The sequence below is a fragment of the Rhipicephalus sanguineus genome, chromosome 5 (genome assembly GCF_013339695.2).
Source record: "Rhipicephalus sanguineus isolate Rsan-2018 chromosome 5, BIME_Rsan_1.4, whole genome shotgun sequence".
NCBI lineage: Eukaryota > Metazoa > Arthropoda > Arachnida > Ixodida > Ixodidae > Rhipicephalus > Rhipicephalus sanguineus.
The window spans coordinates 25396726-25415946 of record NC_051180.1 but is presented as its reverse complement, the minus strand read 5'-3'; the positions used below and the strand labels follow the sequence as shown (position 1 = coordinate 25415946).

Genomic DNA, 19221 nt, shown 5'->3' with positions numbered 1-19221 from the left:
TTGTTTCTATTTCTGGTTTGTTGCGCCCGCTTGGTCAATATGGTTAGTAAATTTTGCTTTAATTTTCGCGATTTCTCTAGGATCGGCCCATGTCGGTGGCCATTCGAAATCGACCTTCCGTTTTTTGTACTCTCGCGGGATCTTGTAAAGTTTGGCGAGATGTGTGGTTCAGCTTTAAAAAAAATCTAATTCCGCGGCACTTCAGAGTACGGAACGTCCGTTTGTCACGGCCGTCTCAGTGAGCCCGTCCCGCAGATTGAGCAGAGGGAAAGTTCCTGTTACTCTTCAGATTTACCAAGCATGCGCACCAAGCTAGAAACCCCATGAAAGGAGGTAAGCACAGCTTCACTTTACTAAATGAACTGTTTTCATTATTGCACACATTCGTTACGCTGAGGACATTCAGGCCCAGTTCGTCTTCGGGTTGGCGTGCGTTTTATAGCATGAGTCACAAGCACTCCCTGGAGGTAGTTTAAATGCAACTATTATGCACTCAGTATTTCTTTTCTTCCATCCCTCTCGTACACTACACGTAATGCGGCCTCATTCATCCGACTCTTTATGAACGCAACAGCAAATTTTGTACACCCATAACACCCTGTACGGCGTGGCATAAGAATATGACCGCAACACCTACCTTTTCTGAATTTCCGATACCACGCAGAATCAAGGGGAGATCCAACTTACCAGACCCAACACTGATGACCACTGACAGCTGATGAACAGGGCGAGCCAGTATCCTGACGTGAGGAGGCGAACCAACACTTGGACGTCCAAACAACATCGTCTACTCTTAAATAAAGTTCTTATCTCGTTTTCCATCTTCTTCTTCTTCTCTCTCTCGCTCTGAATGAGCCTTATACCATGCGGGCGATAGCTTCTGACTTATGGTTATTTAGCTTTTCTAAAAGGGTGTTCTAGGGCCTCATGCATTGTTATAGTGGACCTAACCTCAGTCCATATAATACATTTGCTTTTTTTTGTGCTTAGAGCAACTCACACGTATAGTACTCACGGCTTGAAACACGAAAATTTAGGGCTAAGTAGTGCACATACTTTCGTTTCCATCGCTTTCAGTTTGTGTCATATCGGCGTAATTTCGACTCGCACACTTACATCAGAACTAACATTACCTTCAGTGACCAGATTCGTGGCGACAGGACGTGGTAATGTCGAGCAATCGCTCACAGCAGTCTTTATACTGGAGAAAATTTATGTCGTGCTTCAATTCGTGAGGACTGTACCACGCCTAATTTGCACGGTCTAATTTGCAGTTTATGGCGCATAAAAACTGTAGAAGGAAGTCCCAGCAGCTCGCTAAAAATAAAGCTCACGTTAAAGCCTCTGTGCACGTTAAGAAAAGTGATGGCAGCACAGAGATGCAATATTTGAATGAAAAAATCTCACCAACCTGTGATCCTGCCAGGCATGTCATTGTTGTCGAAAACACCGGCAGTATTGATTTGAATGCAATGCTGAAAGGAAAACCCCTTATTCAAGTATTACCGAACAAATGCGAAATGAAGTAAACGCAAAACTGGGGCAAGTTTTCGTTTCATAAAAATACTCTTTATTTATTTGTCGCGATCGCGGCCTTTCAGCAAGCCACCCAGGCCTCCAATATCGGCACTGCATGCTTTGTCCAGGACGAGTCCACTCGTCGAAGCAGTCCACTGAAGTGCTCGCTCCAACAGATGCGCGCTCATAGAAACAACCGTTGCAATCATCTTTGGTATACGCTGTTGGTCTCTGCTTCAGGTTAGCATAGAGTAGTCCATATATCTAAGCAGCCATAAAAAGGAAGTATATTATCTGTGGTATTTAAACGAACGGTTGACTACACAAGGCGGGGCTTTTAAACGTGTAGTGGGGCTTCAACAAAAAACATAGTTCATCACAGTAAATGGACGATAACAACAAAGGAAAGCCACAATTAATGCGGGATTTCCTCTTAAAGGAATGCGGGCGAAACAAAGCCGTAACTATTGGCCAGCTTTCTGCCTTATGTCATTGTTCTTCGAGAGAGGATACCAGATAATTACAAATATATGTGCGTATGTACATCTTAATTACAAAAACTTTGAACGTCTGACTAGGCGTCCTTCAAGCTTCTGCCACAGTTTCTTCAACAAACCTGCGAACGAAGATGAGAATCAGATGAGTGACGTAAGGAAGGACGCTGGCATTATTGATATGAGTAGTAACCAAGCAGCTTAGCCGTGCCTAGAGCACTATGCTCAGAGCGTGAACAATAAGGATATGTTCAAGTTTCAAAGGATGTAGACGATGCAGTTAAAAGAATATTCTACATGCACCATATTCACCGAGTGGCGCGGGTGAAAACTGCAAGGGCCGTCCATGTCAATGTACACTAACAGCCAAAGCCATGCACAAATGACCAGCTGCCACGGAAATGTAACCATCGGTACAGCATCGCGAGCGTAATGCAAAAGGCGTGGCTGCTCCCACCTGCGGCCAATTCCGTTTTGGTCTACTTTCGTTTATTCCCTGATTCTACAGTTAAATTAAATTTAATCATTATTTCACCAATATTTCCTCCGACTTCATTGTGTCTTATCATATCCAATGCAACTACTACACCGAAGATTACAAAACGGTCGGGTAGGCAATTAACCCTGAAACTCATTTTTTTATTTAGCTCTGTGCATCCCTCAACGCAGAGCGCTCGTCCTGTTTACACGACTCTTCCTTGTGTGTTTGTTGCGTTGCGCCGTTGAGATGAATAAGCTCTTTATATCATGTTCTTTACTGTATTGGTCAGCATTTCCGAAAGTGAAAACATTTCGCACCGCATAGGCCTTTTCGCGATTGTCTCTGGCAGCCTCAATGAAGCAGTTTCTCTGTCGACCCGCGAATAACTCAAGCTTGACATCACAAAGTCTGGCGCTCACCTGGGACTAGTCTTCAACTCGTAGATGTATAGGCGTTCTTTAAAAGCGTCAGGACAAAAAGCACGACCAGTAAGCTCTTTCTTGAGGCGATCTCTGATGAACCACCTGGAAATCGGATATGTTCGGGAAACAGGAAAAAGAAATTAACTTTAAGCGCGTAAACGAAACATTGGGATAAGCGTAAAAGCAGCTGGAGGTGTGTTTTCGCTAATCGTTGGACATTTCAGGACCTACTCTGTTCGACAAACGCAAGACTAGAACGCAATAAGTGAGATATTTGGGAAAGCTGAGAATTGTACATGACTCAAGCACAAGTTCGACTTTGCGTGTCGAACACATAGAAAAGTGGTCAATTAAATAAGGCTCTCCAGCTATGATGGCGATGCGTAAATCGCAATTAGTTTCACTCCTGCAATAATAAGTTTTCTTACGCCTGTCCACCACAATCTCAACGTTGCCCTCGCGCAATTTTCGTGCCTCTGAACCGAGATTATGCGGTAAGGCTTACGTAAAAAAGATACCGGGTTACCCGTACTTCTGACGTAACTCAATCATTAGTGTGACTCACTATAACCATTTTTATCTACCAGTGTTAGACACCTATATATGTGCCCAAATATGGTGTGACACTGAGAAGTAAAATTAACGTACGTACCTGTTAAGTAAAGATACCCTGAAAAGAAACAATACAATGTTGTAAAGGGACGTCAAAGGTTCACCATCACACTCGCCAGTTCAGGAAACACGTTTGCTCTGCCTATAGTACATATGCGTGGAGGGCATGGTGAAATTCGAATATATGGCTATTCAAGAAGCCGGGCAATTTATATGCTTACCAAAGGAAATCATATTTCACACTGCTTCCCATAAAAACACATAGCATCCGTTGCCTTTTTTTCAACATTGCACATGACAGCTCTGCTTTTAAGACAACAAAATCTTAACACTTTGAGCATACTTCATCCTGAAAGTAACATTGAGGAAATTTTATTGCTCATGTATATTGTTCTTCATCTTCGCTGTCGTTCAGATGTTTCTAAAGCGATCGCGATACACTGCGGCTTGGTGGAGCGTGAAATTACGCCTTAGCTTCAGCCCGCCTTTTAGTCAAAGAAGTAAGCGAAAACAACGAACCTGCGGGGTTTGACACTTTAAAATTGCATATCGAGCCTTAGAAAGTTATTGGACAGAAAAACTAATACGCTGACACTTCCATTAGTGGACCATCACTCTCATGTTCACTCACTATCCTTTCGCAATATGAGCTTGACATAAGATTGAAAATTATCCTTCGCAAAGGCTCAGCTTTTCTCTTTTTTTTTTACTATACGTGAGCTACTTCGACAGGCTGCTGATTTGGCCATTCTTTCATTTTTGTAAAGCAGTTATAAGTTACTTCATAACACGTCTACTTCCTGGATGAGCAGCACTTAGAGCTAAGTAGTGAATATGCGTTACAACAATGAAGTAAAGAACATTCTTAAATAATTCACTGGTACTGCCATGGCGTTCGCGAAGGCGGTCTAAATATGCTGTTACCTTATCCTACATTTGTGATACAAGTAGTAGTAGTGTCTTTTGTTGGCTTTTCATCGCGCGTTTGAGAGCGTAAGACGTCGTACACGATGCCGTCAGCAGTTTTGACGGCAGATTCTATCATTTAGTTGTGTTTTAAATTTTTCACAGCGACTATTTCGTCAATGCGTGGGTACACGCAAAAACGTCTTCCGCCTGATAAGGCATACATAGATGATTATTCATTTCGACCAAGGGACTCGAGAAGAATGAAATCACACCATCTCCGCTAAAGGGGACCATGAGGCGATGCGAAGCAGCGTTTCGGCATGTCGAGCCCACGTTTCAGAGGGGAAGTGGAGAGGGGGAGGAGAGAGGGAGGGGAAGAGGGGAGAGAAATTGGAGAGGGTGAAATGGGGTGAGGGGAAGGGGAGAGGGGTAGTGGAGAGAGAAAGCGGGAGACGGGAGGGGAAGGGGAAGTGGGAGAGGGGTGTGTGGGGAGGGTTCGCGCTTGCGCAGTAGGGGTGGTCACGCTGCGCACCACCACCGGATTGAACTCCGCCATAAGATGCTTCGCATCTAAAAGAAAAGATGTTTTTTAATTGGGGCAGCTATACACTAGTGGCTCGTAGACTGAGGGAACAGGGGAGCTGGTGGCCTTCCCCTCCTCCTTTCCCTCCTCCTCATCTTCACTTCCCTTTCCCATCCTCTTGCTATACTATGCTATACATTACTATGCTACGCTTTACCCTGTCACCTCCTCCTTTCTATCATCCACATGCTCACTGCCATTTCCCACTCCCTTTGCCTTCACTGGCAAAAGCACAATGACTGGGAAAGGACGAGCGGTACCGTATAGTACATTACCGTGGTAGTATTTGCGTACCGTATTTCCGTAACTTGGTAAAAGACTCTCAGTTCGGGTTAAGCGTTTCGAGTTAAGACAGGGAGGTGTTGAGCCGCCGTCACATTGTGAACAAAGTCGCGAGTGGCGAAAATTGCGAATTTTACGCTGATAGTATGCAAAGTACAGGATTTAGGTATTCATCAAGAAAATGAAACTGCATTGACGTAATCGACATTTGTTTATTGTTTCTTGATACATTCTATAATTCGGCATTCGGTTAATTCAGACATTTTTTTCCGGTCCCGTGAAATCCAAATGAACGGGAGTTTACTGCACGCATAGCTTGTTATGGTAGGAGCTGCTTGGCTCACACCCGCCTTCTCTGGCGCATGAACGCCCAGTTTTGTGCGGACTATCCAGGAATTTTGCAAATCTTAAGCAGCTCCGCTGCTAAAAAAAAAGAAAGACTTGTGCTGTTTTTAGCACTTTTTCATAATACTACTTCTGGCACTTATTTACATCGTGAATTCAACCAGCAAGATTACATTTATATGCTGCTAGGACATCTTACTTTAGTATTTCTAGATTATCCAAGTGTTTTCTCCTTATTGATTGTTTGTGGTAACTGTAATATTCGCCTTTTACTTGCAAGGTTCAGGCACTCACCGGGACTGTAGACTGTCCTCCGGCGCACTTCGTAGTCGGTGCCCGGTATCTCGAGCACGCATTCGAATGTCACCGACTGCGGCAACTGCTCGGCGCTGAACGAGCGTGACAGCTCGATGTCGTACGTGCCGTTTGTCTTGCGTGTCCGGGGCCTTCCGCGCTGTACCTCGGTGCGACGCATGTCCGGTGTAATGCTGAAGAGCCGAAGCGTGGGACGCGGGTGCAGCCCCAGGGCGCCGCAGTGCACCTCCACCATCGTACCGCTGCCACTGAAGCTACCCGGACTCGTACCAGGCCCAGGGGAAGTGGTATCAGCGGGAACACCCACGAGTGCATGGGCGGCGGTACCGAGGGATGACGCGGCCGCAGGGGGCGCTGCCGGCGCTGGTGTGGTCACGTACGAGAGAGTGAAGTTTTTCGCTGGTACTGCGAGATTCAGAGAAAGAAACGGTGCGTGTGGACATTCAAGGGCCAAGCAAAACACAATTCAATTGCTCAATAGCTAATGAACCAAGACCAACTAGCACGATTCACCATTCTAAAAGATAGCCCGATTATCCCGCACCTTGGACAAGGCAAGGAGTAGTGAAATAACCGTAGAATGTCAAACTGAAGTACATCATGCAAAAAAAAGCATCACTAAGTCTATTAAATTCTTTTCGGTTTTATTATCATGCTACCTTGCGTAATATATGCCGTTTGCTGGCGTAATCACTATAAGAGACTAAACTAACGGGACTTCTGGAGATGTGGCGTTCATTTAAACGGGCACTTGTAATTTCACAGAAATGGTCCAGCAGAACTGCGTCACTAAACCAGTTCGAAATAACTTATCGTCAGCTCAATCGCAACTACCCATGAACTCAAGCTTTGTCGATTAGCACTCTGCTTAAGATATGCCTTAAGGTCTTGAGCCCTGTATAAGAAGCGCATGAAGTGCTCACATTGCTTTGGAATAGAACTAGTCTTTTTTGCAGTGATTGCTTTTCAACCGGATACGCTATTCATGTGCCGCTTTCTTTGCATTCGCAGGCCTTAAAAAGTAAATACATAATGTACACTGCTGTTGTAAGCCACTAAGTTTATTACAAAAGATAACTAATGGAAAGAAGGTACGTGTTCCGCAACATAAACAAAGAACCCACATAGCGCACTTGCAGAACGTACAGTACCTATTCAGCGTACCATGCACGCACGTCAAAGTGCGCCGTTTGCACTGAATTATTACGCACATTCAACAGCACGCGGTGTTGTTGCCGGAAGCGTGCTTTCGTACGTGCTAAACTAAAATTACGAAAGACGTGGAACAAGACAAGTTGCTACATGGTAGCTACTTGGTCGAGCGCATACGAATGCTGTCCAAGCTCTGCGTGACGATGGACGACACATTCATTCTCAAATCCATGCGACCTGCACGCACCTATGTCGGGGTCCCGGAGCACGAAGTTCCTGGGGCAGCTTTAACAATTACAGTCAGTAAAAAGAAGCTGTCTTCAGCCAACGACGCAGGGAAAACGGATATGTATGCCGTTAAAAGCCTCCAGTCGGCACGTACGCTCACGCACGGCGGTTGACTGTGAGCACGCCCAGAGGCACGGACCATGCCTCCTCTTTGAATAGAACGCGTCAGCGGCTATGATGCGCCAGCCATGCTTTGTATTTCTTATTTCGCACTCAGAACCCCTCAAGCGGGGTTCGCCTGAATGACTTCCCACACCCCGTCTGGAGACCTCTGGCACACTTTTTTTGTTTTATTGCGCGTCGCTTGACTGAACAAACTTGGCTTGCAGAAAAGCGTGAGGATCAAAAGAATACGAAGAGCTGTGTGAAGTGTCACGTCCGTAAAGAAAATATATGTCCCTTACGTACGGAATACGACGACAACCCTGGCTCCAGTATATTTTTCGGGCTTCTTTTTTCTTCTTCTAACACTTCGATATTCGTGATGATACTATCAAAGCCACAATTTTCTCATCACAAAAAAAACTTGACTGTCTACCCAAGAGCTAGCGGTTATATTTGCCACGAAACGGAGAAGGGAGGAAGGAGAGACGGGGGTAGGCGGGTAGGGTTGGGTGAGCGGCGAGCAGGGGATATCGAGACGCGTAGAAATAATAAATGAGAAAGCGACAACGACTTGCAAACATATCTCCATGTCCGCGGGGAAGTGTGGCGAATAGCGTTACACGCAGACGAGCTTTTCCGCATTCGGGTCTCACGTTCTTGAGCAGCATACGCCCACGGAAGATGTTAGGAAAGTGGAGTAGCGCCATGCCTTATGCATCGCGCGGCGGCACCATTCTGGGCTCTCCGCAGAATACATAATAAAGGGGTAAAGTATCACCGCAGAGGCAGCCTTGGTGTGGCGTCCGTGCATCGCTAAAATTCACGCAGCCCTACGCAATGAAACTGTCCCCACAGACACAAAGAAGTTGATCACATCTGAAACAGCGGCGAGGTTGGGAACAAGCGCAGTATCGCTCGATCTATTTCGGTTCTTCTCTTGTGTTGTTTTCTATTGAAATAACAAATAAATGAAAGAGTTGTCATTTCTTGGTGACCACTACACCTTCCAGCTTGGTTATTAGAATAAAAAACAAAAAGTAAATAAAAATTAGGAAACAAATAGTATATATACATGTACATATAAACAGTCGGACATTTGGTAAGTTCAAAAAGTTCTCGTTTTAATAGAGCACACACGCAATCGCAGTGTACACTTTGAATGTAGTTCGTTCAATATTCGTCAGAAATTTCGCGCAGTTTAGAATCATTCTCAAGAATGCAACAGCTACCCCTTAAGGATCGCTGTCATCCTCGCTGCATAAACGCCACCATAGTAAGCGCGCGATTTCCTGGGATGACCATGTTTGATTTCGTCACTGCTAATTCCTCGTCGAAACATCTATTATCACACATACGACACATATCCAATAATCTCGTGTGACCATACGACAACACATATGATTCATGTGTGGTACGAAATTAATGAATATCTGGCCTGTATATCATATGAGATTTTCGACAGGGTCCAGGTACATATTTTACTTTCACGTTGCGCAGAGTGCAACATCGAAGGGTCATGGGCCAAATAACCTTCCTTTACGACCCTCTGAAACAGGCCTGTAATGGTGGATGAAAAGGTTTATAATAATTGCTGGGGTTTAACGTCTCAAAACCACGATATCATTATGAGAGACGCCGTTGTGGAGGGCTCCGGAAATTTCGACCACTTGGGGTTCTTTAACGCACACCTAAATAGAAGTACACGGGCCTCAAGAATTTTCATCTCCATCAAAAATGCGGCCAGGATTCGATCCCGCGACCTTCGTGTCAGCAGTCGAGCCCCATAACCACTAGACCACCATCGCTGGTGAAAAGGCTTATGCAAATGCGACCTTATGCTACAAAGCTTACGCAAGAACGTGAATAATATGACATGGATTGACCCTATTTCTGCATGGCCTCTAACTTCCACCTAATTCGTTTTTTTTTATGAACGGACCTGTCCGCCTGTGCACTAATATCATCACTGCAATCTCTTCGAATCGCTGAACAAGCTAATGCAGGTGGCTGTCAGGTATCCAGTATCACTTCCTTAGTAGACCTCGTTTAACTGCATAAGGAAGCACACAATGTTGCCCAAGGTGGAAGACGACTAAAAAAACGTATTCAAAGAAAGGCGGCGCCGAAAATTCAGTAACTAATGTTACGGCGGAGCTGTTAAGCCTCTCGTGATGCAGTTTCGCGTGGGCATGTAATTATCATCATCACGAACCGGCACGCGCTTTTTTCGTCCTCTTCGTTCTCTTCGTCCTCTTTCTCATCTTCTGCTTTGCTCCCAGAACACGTGCGTCGATTTGCTCGGCGTGGGATGCAATAACGCTGATGATTGAGAGAGCAAGAAAGAGAGAGATATAAATTGTTGGCGAAAAAAATTTCTCGACGAGGCGGCATTCCAACCCGCGAACCCACGATTAATTTTTGTAATTTTTGTAAATTTGTAATTTAGATTTTTTCTGGGTCAAGGGGCCAGTCAAGCTGTGAAATGCAGCTTTTTTCCCTTCGCACCAAACCACGTATACTGTGTATTTTCATGTACTTGTCACGTGGTTGAATAAACTCAAACTCAAAGGCGAGCCTCGCAACCACTCGGCTATCCAGGCACGCTAGCAGAGCCAAACCTACTTAAACAGTATAGTATAGTAAGGCGGTGGGAAAGAGAATTGAGGTTGAGGAGTAGGGAAATGAGGAGGGGAAAGAGAGAGAGAGAGAGAGAGAGAGAAAGAAAGAAATCGAAATAAACAGACACAAAAAGATATAGAAAAAACAGAGAGAAGAGAGAAAAATAAAGAAAGAGAAAATAATGGGAAACAAAGAGGGCCGCCCAGCTCCGCAATTCCTTCAGGCTTGGCAGCAATACTGCGAAGATGGCTTAATTTTTTTCTACAGAAGATTCTACGAGTAAAGCGGCGTGAAAAGATTTAACTAGTTAGATATGGCATCATGACAGAAGTTCAAAATTCTTTAATAGCAGCGAACTCGAAACCTACGGCAACTGGTTAGCGTGCAAATGACGTGTGTTGGAGAGCACAAGGCCGCCGCCACATCATCGGATGATTGCACGAAGCAGTGGTAATGCAATCGGATTTTCAAGGCAGTCTGTTCAGCCGCGATTTTGTGTTAATCGTGTTGTAATTTAGGCTAGTCCACTAGTTATGCTCGCTTTAATAACCTTCATGGCACTGCATAACTTTAAGGTAAGTTTACTGCTGAGTCCCTGTTCCTTTTTTTTTTCAGCGAGCGAATGCATAACCAAGGCAGATCATATAATAAACGTAGGTTCTCTGACATTCATGCCACATTTGAACGGATAACGTGACGTATCTCATTCTTTTTATCGGTCTTTTCTTTTTTCCATAACTGACTTCAACTTCAGCCCAAAACAAGTTTGTTATCCTGTTTACCGAGCCGCGCTCGGGTTTCCAACAAGCGTTGTCAACGAGTCACTCGGAAAGTCTGTTTACACGAGGCTTAATTCCGGAAACACTCCGCTTTCATTTTCTGCCTGGACCCGTGTCACGAAACTCTCTTCACCAGGCAATCGAAATTCTAAAGTTGCAGTTTCAGCTCATCCGACTTTTTTATGTAAAGAAGTACTTCGTTCATATAAGGTCCGCACGTTGAACCTTCCTTCATTCGCTTGCCTCTTGGGTTTCTCCATCAAAACCTTGCTAATCCTTTCCCACGAGGCAGACGTAAGCCTGTGCCGTCCACTTAGTCTGTCCAGCCAGGATGGGCGTGTCATATCGTCCGAGCCAAAACACAGCAGTGTAATCTCCCTGTAGCGTTTTTTCTTAAGATCGCCCTTGCGCCTTGCCATGTATGATTCACGTGGCTTCGCTTCCTTGGTACTCGCGTTGAGAGCGCCCCTCATATGATGTGCTTATTTTATTTTTGCTTTTGGCACGGCGACGCCCCAGGCGCAGCCATTCGCGGCATCAGGGGAGCTTATGCGAGAGGATTATGTGGTTTCGTCGAGCCAGGGAGTGACTGGTAATGAGCTATGAAAGAGGCTTATGACGGGTCGATAAGTTTAATAACTGAGCCTAGGATCAGCATCGTGCATAACACGCTCGAGAGGAGAAAGGGTGAAAAGTGGAGCCTTTTATAAAGAAAGCCTTTCGCCACACTGAAAACATTGATGCCATTGGGCTGATGATGCGCTAAAAAAGTAAATGAAGAGTAAGGATGGTAAGTGTTTAGTGCCACAGGAGTTTCCTGCTGCAGTTTAGGTGTGCCATCTGAGTAGAGTCTCCGCGGCGATATGATATCGCATTCACCTTCGATGTCGAAACAAAACGTACGTTTACCGGAAGAATGAATGTTCTATTGATCAACTGAAAAAAAACCAGACAAGTTCAGATGTAACCTACGCTTACATCTACAATTTCTTCCCTTACATACTTTATTCCCCCTCTCCCCTTCCCCGGTGCAGGGTAGCCTACTGGACTCAGCCCTAGTTACATCCCTGTCTTTCTTTCATCTTCATTCTCTCCCTCTTCCCTTGATAGGTAAACATACAAACATTGCCGACAATATCACCGAGTCATTCGCACACTTATGTACAGAAAATGACCCGGTTATCGCCAATTCAAGAATCAGCTGTATAATACTAAAACCCACACACACACACACACACACACACACACACACACACACACACACACACACACACACACACACACACACACACACACACACGCATATATATATATATATATATATATATATATATATATATATATATATATATATATATATATATATATATATATATATATATATATATATTCCTGGACACCTTGGCAATGCAGCTGCTCAAAAAGTCAAACAGCCCTGCCCTGACCAGTTTTCAGCCACACTCAAATCTCCTCGCTGCATAGATTGAAAGAGGGCACAAAGTAGCAAAATCAGCCGAAGAGAATTCAATATCTGCGTGAGAGTTGCCAGCTGTCGAAAGCCCACAGCCGTTTAGTCTGAAGCCAGGCCAAGGAATTACTGATGACACAAGGAAACCCCAGACAACTCGCAGGAAAAGTAAAGAATGCGTTCGTTGCGAGAGCCCTGGGCGACAGAATGGACGAAGCAGCTGTTTCAACAATTGGTCTGCTGCTCTTTTGCGTCGCCGACGTTGTAGCGACCGCGTATTTGAATTTCACCGCAGCGCATTCCATAACGGTCGCTCGCAGCTCTCGCGTATGTGTGTATACATCGGAGAGCTGTAGCTTTCACCCGTGGCGTCCGCGTGGGCTTTTATGACAACGCGAGGGCTGTGCTCAAAAACAACGCCTCAACGCCCCTTCTGTCTTGTACCAGCGTCTTTCCATTCCTTTCGTTTTCTACTTCATGTCCGAGAGCATTTTGCGTAACACGCTGCACTGTTATCTTTCGTTTATTTTTCGCTTTTAGGCCAATTTTTACTGTTTTGCTAAAAATGTCTCCTTTTTATTCGGCCTCTTCTACTGTACTTCATCTTTACTGTTCCGTTATCACTCCAGTGGCACTTTTTTTATGCCTTTCCCTGTTATACTTTTGACCTCTGTTTGTGGATTGGTTTCACTTGGTTCTTTGTTAACTTGCAGGACCAATCCTGGCAGTTCTCACTTGGTTCGCGCCGAAGTTTGACGTCTTGTTTCGCCTCAGCCGACTTCTAAGCACCGCGTGCTTCTTTCATGTCATTTTTGCATGCTCTTCGCTACTGTTTCTAAGACTTCAGAAGCAGGAGCCGAAGACGATGGAGATGGATTTGTTTATGTGTAGGCACTGAGGCTCTGCCCCCAAGTACCGTTGATTATATATTTATGTTTACACTGTATGTTATTTACGTCTTTTCACTAGCCGAACGCGAAGAACGCTTAAGATAGTGAAAATGCTCCCTCTAAGGGAACCTCTTCTTCTCCGTAAATATATATGCCTGAAAACATACCTCCACACTGAATTTTCTGGGATGGCTTTTCAAAGCAGACATAGTACCTAAAGTTATGACAAAAAAGAACGAAAATTATTATCGCTTGGAGAATGACGACGGCGGGGGGCTACGTCATATCAACATAAGGAATCAGTGGGTCCAGTATGGGACAAGGCTAGGAATCACTCCGCGGTGAATAAAACCCCATCACCTTAAGCCGACATGACGTCTGTATCATAGGAGCACATAGGTAATGTCTATTACCTTGTTATATAATTACATAGAACCACAATTGACGTTGCACCCACATGATTTTTGCGCACAGGATCTTTTTCCAAAGCAGTTTCAAGACCTGGCGTGTCTCAGTGGTAGAACACGTGACTGCCAGCAGAACTCCTGAGTTCGACGATGGAGGCGAAAATGTTTGAGGCCCGTGTACTTAGATTTAGGTGCACGTTAAAGAACCCCAGGTGGTCGAAATTTCCGGAGCCCTCCACTACGGCGTCTCTCATAATCATATCTTGGTTTTGGGACGTTAAACCCCAGATATTATTATTAACGCCTGAGTTCGATTTCTGCTGGTATCCTCAATCTTATTCTTTGGATTCGTCGGGTGACGCTCTCCCGTTTCAGTTACCAATGTCTGTTCTCGCCGTTCCTTGGTAGATATAAATTGTGAAACACCTGTGGCGCATAGCCGCAAACCGCGGCCCGTAGTATACGGTATGTACCACACGTGGCTGGAGGAAAGGGTTTCATGACGTACACTCCAGGATTTTCGCGCTATTGACGTCATGACCAGACAGACATGTTCGTCATACCTTCACACCCTCCTGTGCTGGATGGACGGATAGATAGATAGATAGATAGATAGATAGATAGATAGATAGATAGATAGATAGATAGATAGATAGATAGATAGATAGATAGATAGATAGATAGATAGATAGATAGATAGATAGATAGATAGATAGATAGATAGATAGACAGACAGACAGACAGACAGACAGACAGACAGACAGACAGACAGACAGACAGACAGACAGACAGACAGACAGACAGACAGACAGACAGACAGACAGACAGATAGATAGATAGATAGATAGATAGATAGATAGATAGATAGATAGATAGATAGATAGATAGATAGATAGATAGATAGATAGATAGATAGATAGATAGATAGATAGATAGATAGATAGATAGATAGATAGATAGATAGATAGATAGATAGATAGGAAAACGCTCTAAGTGTCTTGGCTTCGCTAAGAAATGCTTCGCATTTATTTAATGAAGTCCGATGTGCCTTCCTTGGCTTCATTGTCTGTTGGTTTTCTTTAAAGGGGTCATGAACCACTTTTCCAAGTAATGATCTAATGACCTCAGCATCGGAGTTTACTGCCTCCCGAATCGATTGCCGCAAAAATTTCTCGAATCCCTCAAGAATGAGCGGAGTTACGGGGCTTTGGCGCACACTCTCAGCGCTTTCTCTATTTTCTCGTGCCAACGAGCGCACTGGAAGCTAGACAGGGAGGGATGGCACGGGGGAAAGAAGTTACGTCAGCGCGCGTCATGAAACGCGATCGCTCTCCCGATGTGATTCGCGTGCGCGAGTGCGGCTACCATGTAAAATTAGCAGACTGAGGAGTGCGGCACGGGCAAGTGGCGGCACCCCGTGGCAAGAAGCACATCTCATCCGGCTATCGGCCAATAAGCATGCTATGTCTCTTGCGACGTAAACAGGCAGATCCGCGACGTCAACGTGCAGACGCCCCGCCCACCGACGAGAGTGACAACCGGCCTCTGTTTGAAAAGAGGGCGCCTGAGGAAACGGCAACTTCGCGCTCCGCTTGTGGCCTTTAAGCGGCGCGCACGACTGTAATATTTTGCAGATCAGTTCATAGCCGTGTCACCTTTCTGCAGGATGCGTTTTTTCAAGACCAAGGGGTGCTTCATGACCCCTTTAAGGTTATGTCCAACAAAGAACAACGAGCCGTTGAGAAGTTCCCATTCTTTTGCCTTTCGTGCGCGACAACCTTATCGCCGTACATCTGCGAAACACGTGCAAGAGATAAAATCACACGTGGACAAGAGTCACTCACCATAGACCATCATAGACTGCTTCCGCGAGTCGAAGCCGGCCATGGACGAGACGACGCACGTGTAGAGACCACTCATCTCGGTAGTAGGCCTGATGATTCGCAGCGCCCGGTACTGCGAGTCCCGGGGACCGCCCACAGTGTACGAGTCGTCGAGGCGTCCCGTGAGGATCCCGCTCGTTTGACGCGAGTTCAGCTCCGGTATCCACTGGTACACGGGTTCTGTGAGGTCGTTGAAGAACCACTTGACCACGAGTCTCCCGTCGTGCTCGTTGTACACGTACTCGCAGTCCAGCAACACGGGATCCTCGGTGCCATTCTGGACCCAGCGAGGCACTGAGAATTTCCAGATGGCCACGCAACGAACGCCTGCAGTCGTATAAAACAAAGCCAAAAACATTGTGTTACAGCAAAGAAGAAGAGGAAGAAAAGGAAACTTCATTTTCACAGGAAAGTCTGCGTGGCCATAATTTGGGTGGCCATAACTTGGGTGGTAGCCTCCCGTAGGGCCCTAAAGGCTGCCGCGGCCCGCCGGGCCTGGCCTAGGGTTGCCAGTTGGTTTCCCGAGTCCAGTTCAGAGAGTCGTGCCTCCCAAGACCATGCCGTGAGTGTTTGTTTTGTGAGTCCAGGCGAGTCCGCTTTATCTGGGCGGTCGGTGCATTGGTGCGTTATGTGAGCAAGTGTCGCTGTGTGTTCGTTACACGAGGAATAGTTCCTGGTCGCGAATCTGTCTGGCAATGTGGCCAGTTAGCGGGATAGACAAGAGTACGTGTTGGTTTGAAGGCGGCGCCAGTCCCTGGAGCACTGCCTATTGAGCCTTTGGAAGATGGATGCAGAACGGGAACGTAGCTCAAATAATAATAACAAACCAACGGCCAGGGAACAAGCGAATTGGCTCCGACCCAAGTTTGGCAAAAGTTCATCCCGCAAATTTTGCCTTTACCACTTCCTTGAATCAATGAGGAGTGTATCGATTTCAAGTGCCAAAATTTAAACAAGGTTATTCCTCTCTGCATACGAAATTTCTGAGTATAATGTTAAACGCTGTGACGATTATGTTTAATAATGACCATGCCACACCACTGTTCTTGTGCTATAAAGATTTATGCGGGCGCACTGCATGCTGAGGGCGTGTTTCTTGAATACATATACAAGGTGTATTTTTTAGACATTACAGATTCTTCATTAAAATGTGATGACAGTAAGGTTCCTGTCGTTTTCGCACACGTACTCCACGTCGAGGCGGAAATATTTTGTCGCAGTTAAAATGACACTGTTGTGTCTGATTAACAAAAACTCTTTAATTAGCTTTTTAATTGTTGGCTTGAGGGCAGGTGTTTATATCACCAAGTTGTAGTGCGTGCCAATTTATGGCGTGCCTATTTTTAGACATCACAAAAGTTGCACGTAGTTCGAAATATTCGTCATGGAATTTCATGGGCGAGATCGAAACTGATCGTGCAAACACCTTGTATAACCAATTTTATTCAGCGAAGCATCGTCTTTCTGATAACACTGCTGCAAAAGAAGCAACAATTTAGTACTTATTCTGACTGTCCTTATGTCTGCTTTTATTATACAGCAGTCGCGATGCTGTATCCGCCGCTTGTTGCGTAGGCAGTTGCGTCGCTCCAGTCCCGGCACGTCTGTGTTTACTTGAGGCGCAGGCGTTGGAAAGCACGCACTATCACGCGTGTGAGCCTGTATATAATTAAATGGAGATGAGTACGCACAAAATCTTAACATCACACACCGTTTCTCATATCTCTTGTAAGAGCACGCAGCCCCACACTCCGGAGCAGACGAGGGCCAATAGGAGATTATTTTTCCTTCCCTGTGGTTTTGCCCTATCAAGAAAGAGCTCGCGGCATATCCTACGAATGGCTTGCTAGTAAAGATTCTATGTAAATAAGCTCGTAGCACAGTGGCCTCGAATGCAAGGCTTTGGACAGAAAGAGGCAGGTTCGCTGTATATAAGGTTTCCCTGTTGAATATAATGCGGTGGAAACCGAGACATCCGCAATCGCTGAAGACGCCCGACTGGGTCGTACATAGCTACGCTGTTATGCATAAAGAAGCAGGTGACTTCGAAAGCAGACCAACTTTTCCTATTTCAGGCTTCTTCCAAGAGCTTGTGCAGTTACGATGATGAGAAAGAGGAATGTCAGGGCAATAAGTAACTCCGTTCTGTGCTTTCCTTTGCTGGTTCACGGAACCTTACAAATGCGTCTGATATTTCACTATTTCAGACTTTATTAAGCTGTTTGTTTTACCTTACTAAGCGTATACGAGCGACCACCCGGCACTGATATCAATGTGAACTTCTCACTCAACTTCAACAAAAGAAAAAAATAAAGAATTTTGTTGTTACGGAATTATGATCTCAATCAAAGCAGCCAATCAGAGACAGATAGTTCATACATACGCCTGCTGTTCCGTCTTGGTGTGCATTGTTTACGTTTAAAAAAAACAGGCAGCTACGCACTAGTGGTGGGAAAACTGGGGAAACAGCTGAGCTGGCGGCGTTCCCCTCCCCTTTTTTTCCCTCCTCCTCACGCTCTCTTTTCTTTCCCACCCTCTTGCTATACCCTACTATACATGGCTATGCAACCACATCGTGCCCTCAACAACTTAGACGACCCGCCTCTATCAGAAGAAAGACTACTGCGCCATCGTCCGGACATAACGTCGCAGAAGAAGGCTTTACAAGCACTACTAGTCTTCCTGCGATCCACTGGCCTGTCAGAGCGCCTCTGAGCGGAATGCTCTCGTGTGTGTGTGTGGTTCTGATTGTTTTTTTTTTCCTTATTTATTATTTATTTTCTCTCTCTCGCATTCAACTCCCTATTCCCCAACCCTAGTGCAGGGTAGTATACCGGATACAAACTTTTGGTTAACCTCCCTGCCTTCCTCTACTCTTTCTCTCTCTCTCTCTCTCTTGGCACATACCCGCTTTCTGTGGCGCATATCCGCCCAGTTTTGCGTGTACGCTTCGCGGACATACCTCGAGCTTAAACAACTCCGTTCTTAAAGACCGACCACATCAAGCTATTTTCCTCTATTTGTCAAAGCAGCGACGGACATGAGACTGCACGCACACAATCTCGCGCGAGCATCAGCCTTTGGATGGCCATCCTGTGAACCCTGCCCCCACAATGATTGATTGGACCATGATACAAAAAAAGTAATAATAATAAAGCAAGGAAGATGCATGGCAGTGCGAGCTTCTACGCACTTCCGGGTTTCCGGAAGGCAGTCACACTAGAGCTTCCGGGCGTAAAAACGTCCGGTCATTATGGCGTGCACGGTTCTATGAAGTGAGCTATAAAGTGTGCCCACGTCATGGAGTGGGCACTTCTTGCTGGACGGGAAGACACACGACTTCCCTGCGCCGTCTAATTGTTGCCTCGGCTTTTTCTAAACAAGGACCTTATCTTATGGTCACACAGCACTATGTAAAAGCCTGCTAGCTGAGTAGACAACGCGCGTGAAGAAAAGGCAGGCCCCTCCCCCTTCCCTTGAACCCTTTGCCCTTTCCTCTTCGTTATCTTCCGTGTGCCTTTACATATTTAACGCGAGGTTCATCTGCAAGTACGCGTTAACAGCTAACTGCTCGTGTGTTGGCACTAAGTTATAATACTAGACTTTCAGGATAAACCAAAGCATAAATGATGCATGATGTAACAGTGAAGCCTTCCGTCAGTGCGGCGG

The 19221-nt window shown here is 45.5% G+C and overlaps 1 protein-coding gene across 2 annotated transcripts in view; it reads right to left on the bottom strand.

The window, feature by feature from the left end:
- Positions 1 to 1547: 1547 nt before the first annotated feature.
- Positions 1548 to 19221, bottom strand: part of LOC119393374 (uncharacterized) — a 55833-nt gene continuing 38159 nt past the window's right edge. Inside the window, exons 2-6 of one of the 2 annotated variants that reach the window (XM_037660350.2) lie at positions 15514 to 15879; positions 5941 to 6366; positions 3568 to 3585; positions 2913 to 3017; positions 1548 to 2134 (exon numbers count right to left, since the gene is read on the bottom strand). In XM_037660350.2, the coding sequence (XP_037516278.1) occupies positions 2926 to 3017; positions 3568 to 3585; positions 5941 to 6366; positions 15514 to 15879 (902 nt within the window). In that variant the 3' untranslated portion in view covers positions 1548 to 2134; positions 2913 to 2925. The remainder of the gene's footprint in view (positions 2135 to 2912; positions 3018 to 3567; positions 3586 to 5940; positions 6367 to 15513; positions 15880 to 19221) is intronic. The other variant, XM_037660351.2, reaches the window with a different exon arrangement.